The sequence below is a fragment of the Galeopterus variegatus genome, unplaced genomic scaffold (genome assembly GCF_000696425.1).
Source record: "Galeopterus variegatus unplaced genomic scaffold, G_variegatus-3.0.2 Scaffold4205, whole genome shotgun sequence".
In the NCBI taxonomy this organism is placed as follows: Eukaryota; Metazoa; Chordata; class Mammalia; order Dermoptera; family Cynocephalidae; genus Galeopterus; species Galeopterus variegatus.
The window spans coordinates 71,921-79,668 of NW_007730316.1; the positions used below are offsets into that span (position 1 = coordinate 71,921).

Here is a 7,748-nt window from a genome sequence, read left to right on the forward strand (position 1 = left end):
ACACAATCGCATGTGCAGCTGTGGTAACAAACACCATTACAAATCAATTTCTCACTTAATGTATTTTCCTAGTGCACCTTCCCTTCAGGCACTTAGTGAATTAAAACATCATTTTGATTTATACATCTTTTATATATATCAGCATTTGGGGAGAGCAAAAAGAAAAAAAATGTTCAAAGAAACTGCAGCTGTTGAGTGAAATTGAAGGACACCCCTGGGGTCAGTTAAAGAGAATATCTAATAAATCTTTTAATGGCCATTTAACTATTAGGTACTTAAATTCCAATTGAAGCCTCATAACAGTTTTCAGAATAGGACTTGAAGTTTCAGGGGTTTTTCTTTAAAGGTGTAGTGCCACTCCAACTAAGTCACCCTGTATCACCCAGACTTCTAAAATCTTGGTCCCTAAAAAGATTCACTATGTCATAGATGCACTTATTCTTATCCTCTAAATTTTCCAACCTTGGAAAAGATAAACCAGTTATTTTCCTTCCCTTTGCTCTTGGGCATTCCTCCTACAAGTCATGTAACAGCAGATAAATTCCTATAATCTAACCTTAGCTGGTTTCCCACTCAATTTCTTCCATTCTTCTCAAGTCCTAAACCCCAGTGTCGCCCACCTCCAGCCCCTGATTTTGGTTTCTTCTACTCATTGACAGATAATGGTCCTGCACCTCACAGTCACCCAGGATAGACACCTCTTTGGAATCTTCTATCTGTTCCTTTCTCTTACTTCTCATATTCCAGCCCATATCTTCCCCTTTGCCTTGTCCGATGCCTCTCATCTTCTTCTTCCTATCTAGTCATCATTGCCCGGATTCATATTTCATAATCTTCCTCTTCAATTAACAGTCCTCTGTTCCAAAATATCTTTAAGAGCAGAAAAAAATAAAGTCTGGGATCATAGTCCTAAAAGACGGATTCATATTTCATAATCTTCCTCTTCAATTAACAGTCCTTCTGTTCCAAAATATCTTTAAGAGCAGAAAAAAATAAAGTCTGGGATCATAGTCCTAAAAGAAGCCTGTTGCAAGAACTTTGCAGGAAGTCTTAGGTTCTATCTTGAAAAGTTCTACAAATTTTACATGGTACTGAATAATATACAGTTTTTAAAATAAAAACTAACTAAGCTGGCCCTCTGGAAGAATGCACTGTGTAAGTACTCCCTGGCTCTTGCAATGGTGTCACCAGACCAGCTCCAGAAATAACCTAGTCTCATAGAAGGTGTCCAAAGATGTGCAATGTAACATATATGTGTTTTTACTGAAAATGCAGAGATCAAGTCACTGATTATCCATTTAAATGACTTTTCACGGGCTTTTGTGAGAAAACCACACTCATATAAATTATTCAGACCAAAAAAGAGCCTGAAGTTAATATTAAGTACTTTGTGTGTGCACATTTTATATTTAGGGAACTAAATATTTATATAAAATATTTCATTAAATTATAGTGGAAATTAGTAGCAAAATATATTTTGCTTTGTCTGTACTTATATAAAAAGTTATACGTACACACTATGTAGTTACAATTTAACTTGCATAATTATAGAAATACTTCATGTGCCTGCTTTTACTTATAGCCATCTGAAAAATTAACATGTAAGAGATGGACTGTTTCAGTTTTAGTCTACATATAGACATGTTTTTCCTCTGTCACAAACATTTATATGCTGGTATAGTAATAGCAGTTGGGAGCTGCCTGTAGTAGTGGAAGAATATGATAGTTTATAACTTAAAACAGTCCTTGACGCACTCATCTATTTACCCTGTGACCCTTAGGCAAGTTGTTAGCTTCACAGAGATTCCATTTTTTCATCAGGAAATGGGGTTAAAAATACCTTGTAGGTGGCATTGTGGTTATGGAATACACACACACACACACACACACACACACACACATTTATATGCACACTGAACATTTAGGGGTGCACACACACACACACACACACACACACACATTTATATGCACACTGAACATTTAGGGGTGAAAATACATGAGGTCTGGAAATTGCCTTAAAATGCTCCAACAAAAAAGGTGGAGAGATAGGAGAAAGAAAGATGGCCTAATTGAGCATCGCATATTGCACACAGGTAATGATATTCAACTCTGTACCCTACAGATATGTACAATCAACTATGTTACAATAAAAAAAAATGAAACCCCTAAAAAAATTAAAATGAAAAAATAAAGATGGCCTAAGTTGATGGTAGTTAAACTGGATGAAGGGTACGTGGAGGTTTGTTTTACTCTCTACTTTTATGTAAGTATGAAAATTTTCATAGTAAAAAGTTAAAACCATCTTACAGGTATAGGTACCTGACATTTAGTAATCACTAAAGACCATCTACAGCATTTAGTAGAGGGCTTTTTAAAAAAAATCTAATAATGTAGCCATCACTAGGAACTCAATTTTAATGGCCCTAACCGACTCTCAACCTTAAAGATCCAGAAAAGGATTTCCAGCCATGGAGAACTGACTCTGGAGGTCTAGCCAAGTCTACAGATAGTCTGAAACTTCGGCTGACATCTCCTGTCTCTACATAAACCCTTATGAAGCTCTCTAGGTCTCTGTATGGTCCCATACTACTACTGTCTGGTCCCATACACTGTGCTGGCTCACTAGTCTTGAAATCAACACATCTGTAAGACCAAGGAAGTCACGATTCTTATAAGCACCTGCTGATATGTCTGTGACACACATTTCTAGCTGTTCTTGACCTAATTTCTACCTGTTGCAATATTTGTAATAATGGTCTTGCCTTCCCTTAAAGTATGCTGGAAAATATTTATTTTCAAGATTATTGAAGGTTGAGTAAGTGATGCTAAGTATTTGTGTTATCTAAAATATATGAACTGCTTAAGTCAACCTTACCCAAATTTTGACTTCTGACTCCAAAGACTCCTTTCTAAATTAAAAGTAAACAGAATTTTTAAAATCTAGATTGCAGTGATTTGAAAATGGTACCTATTTTCTACTAGAGCCTAGTTTTGTAAATTTGTCACTATTATTGAAGACCCTGTTTTTATGTACCTAATTTTTTTATTGTTGAATGTCAGAATCAAAGTCAATAACTTTAAATGGGCTATCTCCATTTATCCTAGTAAACAATCTATCATAAGGTATTATTATATAATTAGAAGGGGGTCTATCCATATTTCTCCAACCTTATTGCTATCACTCAATTTTAGGTCACCTTTAATTACTATAAAAGCTTTCTAATTTATAGCCTTTTTTCACTGATTGCTTTGGGACTTATGGATTTATAGAATGAAAATTTCCCCAAATATTCTTCAAAATCATTTCTGTATAGAAAATATGAAAGCTGTGTTCTCATTTTAAGCAAGATGTAGCTTTCATTCTCCAAACTAGCCTATTTATTTTCCAGCATAGCCAATCTAGTCATTTCAGCCTTCTTCAATATAATACAAATCACTCTGGCCAAATGAACTATGTTCCAGTTTGACATATTATGGGAAATAGCTGAGATAATCACAACACCCTGTACATGGCTTTTATGAGACAGTATTATTATACTTATCTTACTGTAAAATGAATTGTTTATATGTACATTTGTCTACTATGTATTCCTTGATTTTTTCTTTCAAAGAATTTTAGTTTAATCATTAGTTTCAAATTTACTTCTCTTCACAGTACCTAGTAGACATTAAGAGCTCAATAAATATTATTGCATTGGTGATTGAAAACATCAGTTTATTCGTCCATGTATCTATATGCAATAATATATGGTCATGGACCTAGTGGCCATAGAGTTTGTTTCCAACCGTGTTGTTTTCTTTGTAAAATTTAGTGAGAAATGTTTAAATTTTAGGAAATGTTAATACTGTACCCTGGTTTTGTTTGCACATTCATGGAATATAAGTGGTACTTGGCACTTTGTTGGGCACTGTAAGTGATACAAAAGTAATAAAATACACAGCCTTTATCCTTAAGTTGTTTAAAGCCTGGAAAGAAAGATAAGATATAGTGGCCAGCCCTAGGTGAAATTGAGAAGCAGTGAAGTTTTCTTTGGTATCCCCAAAGTCACATTCTTTGCTCGTGTTAACTTGTGAAAAGATAATCATGCTCTATGATTACACTATTTGAGCAAAAACTTGAAGAACTGAGCATGCTTTTATCAAGCTAGTTCCACAATTTCTTCCCCAGGTTAGCCCAATTGTTATCGCCTAAATAAGGCCTGAGATGATTTTTCTGTTCCCAACATTGAGTTGATTTCAGCTTCACCTTAAATGGTAGCTTTGAAAGCCACAAGGGGACAAAGTCACTGTCTTAGTTCTGGCTGTTGTAACAGAATACCATAGACTGCGTGGCTTAAACAACAAACATTTATTTCTCATGGTTCTGGAGGCCGGAAGTCCAAGATCAAAGTTGCAGCATGATCAGATTCTCCTCCTGGTTAACAGACAGCTGTCTGCTCATTGTGTTCTCACATGGCGGGGAGAAAGAGAGCAAGATAGTGAAAGCAAGCTCTCTCATAGCTCTTCTTATAAGGGCACTAATCCCATTATAAGAGGGCTCCACCCTCATGACCTAATTACCTCCCAAAGGCCACACCTCCAAATAGCATCACATTGGGGATAGGCTTCAACATGTGGATATCAGGTGGGACATGAGTGTTCAGTCCATAGCAGTTACTAAGTCCAAGCCACACCCTCCAAACAAAACAAGAAATAAGTTTGGTGACTGAGTGTAGGGAATGTAAGAAGGGAAAAACTTCTTGTATCAGGAAAAAGAGTAGAAACAGAAATCAATGTGTTTTGCACTTGTTTATACAAAAAGTTTGAAAATTTCTTATTAGTAATCAGCATTTGTTATCAGAAAGACTTTTTAATGTTTTTAACAATGAGTAAGTTACAGATTTTGTATTTTCCTAGCAAAAATTAGAAGATAGTAATAATTCCAACATGAGCAATTTAATACTTATTTTTGTTTTGTTTTCCTAATAGGTAAAGAATGGACTTTTTTTTTCCCCAGAAGGAAGATATACAAATGAAAGAAGGCCTGTTCATTGTACATTAAAATGAATATTCTTCCATTTATGTTTGTCCCCCAACTTTTTTATAGGAATTTAGAGCAAAGTCAAGAGAATGGGACAAGCAAGAGATACTATATCAGACTCATCTGGTTTCTTTAGATGCTCAACAAAAATTATTATCTGAGAAGTGTAATCAATTTCAGGTGAGCTATCTAACACTATCCTCTAAATTAGAAGAAGCTAGAGGCTAAGTATTGGTATCTTTGCCATTCAACCTGTAATCTATTTATAGATAGAGATGCCAACTATGGCAAAATAACCAGAGTAGGCCCAATGGTGAGTATGGTCACAAGTGCATGAAATATCTGTAATGGTGAATTTAGTCTACATGTCTCAAGGGATGGTGCTATGAAAAATTCCTTTGTTGTTAACATATATTTTTGCATGTCTATGGGCAAGCACCTAGAGAGTCTGAGACTGCTTGATTTGCTTTGCATTTCTCTTACTACTTGTAAGACTGAGCATCTCCTCATATACATCTTAGCTTTTTTCATTTCCTCTTCTGTGAATTGCCTGTTCATAATCTTTGCCCATTTTTCTTTTGCATTGTTTGTCATTTCTTATTGATATGTAGAGTTTTTGTACACTAGGAATTATTAACCCATGTTATATGCATTGACAACTTTTTTCCTACAATCCAATTGTCTGTTTTATTTTGTTTATTTTATTTATTTTTGGTTATAGGGACATTTCTCAACATTGTGTAACTGAATTCATAATTTTCCTCTTTTTATGGCTTCTAGATTTTCTTTATTGCTTAATAAGACTTCCCTGTCCCTAGTCCCCTTCCCTGCTCTACATCTTTGCTCTGAGGGTATACAAATATATTTTCTGTTTATGCAATCTAAAATTGAGATTTTATAGCAAACACAACACTGAATTACAAAGGACAAAGCTTCATTATCCAGTAACATATTTTAAAATGTTTTTACTAATTCTTTTCTATCATTCTTGAAATTTATGTAAGCTTAAATATGATATTATTTATTCAATTTACACAGTTTTTATGTTTCTCAGAAACAGGCACAAAGTTACCAAACTCAACTAAATGGTAAAACACAGTGCTTAGAAGACAGCAGCTCTGAAATTCCTCGTTTGATATGTGAACCAGATCCCAGTTGTGAACACAATGAAAGGGATGAGTTCATTATTGAAAAATTAAAATCAGCTGTGAGTGAAATAGCATTAAGCAGGAATAAGTTACAAGATGAAAATCAGAAGCTCTTACAAGAACTGAAGATGTACCAAAGACAGTGCCAGGTAAAGATTATATTTTTATTTTTCAGCTAATATTGTCTATGAATTGTATAAATGGTGACTCGATGGGTATAGGGATTAGAAAGCTAGTTTTCTGTTGTACGTGTAAATTCATTCATATTTCCTCTTGGTAAGTAATTCTCACTTGGTGAGTAAATTCAGTAATCCCATAGGTACTGGAGTGCACTTTGGTTCTGCAGTGGCATAAAAATAATGTATTACCAGTGCAGTGTAACAGTGGTCACTTAGAGACCTCTGTGCCTAAAAACCATGGCCCTTTAGCCATATACCACCCTGTCCCCACTATTTTCTCTGACCCTATGACTCTTTGACTCACAGAAATCCTGGGTTAGAGATACAGAAAATCATGAAGGGTTCAGTAATCCAGTAATCTCAGCAAGAGGCATGGGGGTTACTCCCTGTGATTTATCACAGGTAACCTTATCATAATCATTTACCAAACAGTAGCCTAGGATTTATTTTTATGTAACTTTCACATTGGCAGAAATGACTGATGGTTTTTCCAAGCCTTAATTGTTTTCCTAACCCAACAGTGTTTTTTGTCTGTCTCCTTCCTGCAGTCATCAGGAAGGTCATACAGCATTCGTCAAAAATGGGTCATCACTGATGTATGTCTTATTCATGAATATCCATTTACTTGAGACATTCTATAGTTTTATCTCCCACCTCCAGTCGGCCTCTTTCTGCAGTTTCCTCAGTGACAATTGGCCCATCCCTTTGCCCCACTCTATTCCCTCTCCTTCCTAAAATACACTTCTTGTGGATTTTTTTTTCGTTGGCTGCCCAGTAACAGGGATTGAACCCTGGACCTTGGTATCATCATCACCACGCTCTAACCAACTGAGCTAACTGACCAGTCCCTAAAATACACTTGTTGAGGTCACTGTCTGAGCAGACTTCTAATTCCCTAAGATATTCCACCCCAGGATCTTCTGCCACTTAAACTCCGAGGGTCATTTCTTAGTCCTGCACCAACTCTTCATTTCCCCAACCTGCCACATTATATATGGGATTGTATATGGGATTAGTCCTTTAACTTCTTTCTCTGCCAGCATCTGCTCTTCTTCTGTGTTCCTCTTTCCCCATGTTTGGGAGTGGACAGAACACAAGGCTCCCAGCTTCTCCTATTCAGTGGCATTTCTAAGCTGTACATCTCCCCCATCTCAAACTCCAGCTTTGTTGAGGAGGAAAGTGTTATCTTAATACAAATTAGAATGCAGATACAAACAAACCAAGCTAAATTGCAAATAGTAAACACTACGGAAGCCAGGAATTTTCTAGAAATAGAAAGTTTTCTCTGTTTTCATTATACTGTTAATGAGATTAGCCCTTACTCTTCTGCTCGAGAAGTTTTCCCGGGGCTTGTAGAGTTTAGCTTGCCAGTCAGCCTGTGTGTCCTGTTTGAGCTGTATT

General features: G+C 35.9%; 1 protein-coding gene across 1 annotated transcript in view; it reads left to right on the top strand.

Annotated features, from left to right (window-relative positions):
* Nucleotides 1-7,748, top strand: part of CCDC67 (coiled-coil domain containing 67) — a 99,470-nt gene that overhangs the window by 31,320 nt on the left and 60,402 nt on the right. Inside the window, exons 5-6 of the mRNA XM_008586992.1 lie at nt 5,087-5,200; nt 6,075-6,317. Of these exons, the coding sequence (XP_008585214.1) occupies nt 5,087-5,200; nt 6,075-6,317 (357 nt within the window). The remainder of the gene's footprint in view (nt 1-5,086; nt 5,201-6,074; nt 6,318-7,748) is intronic.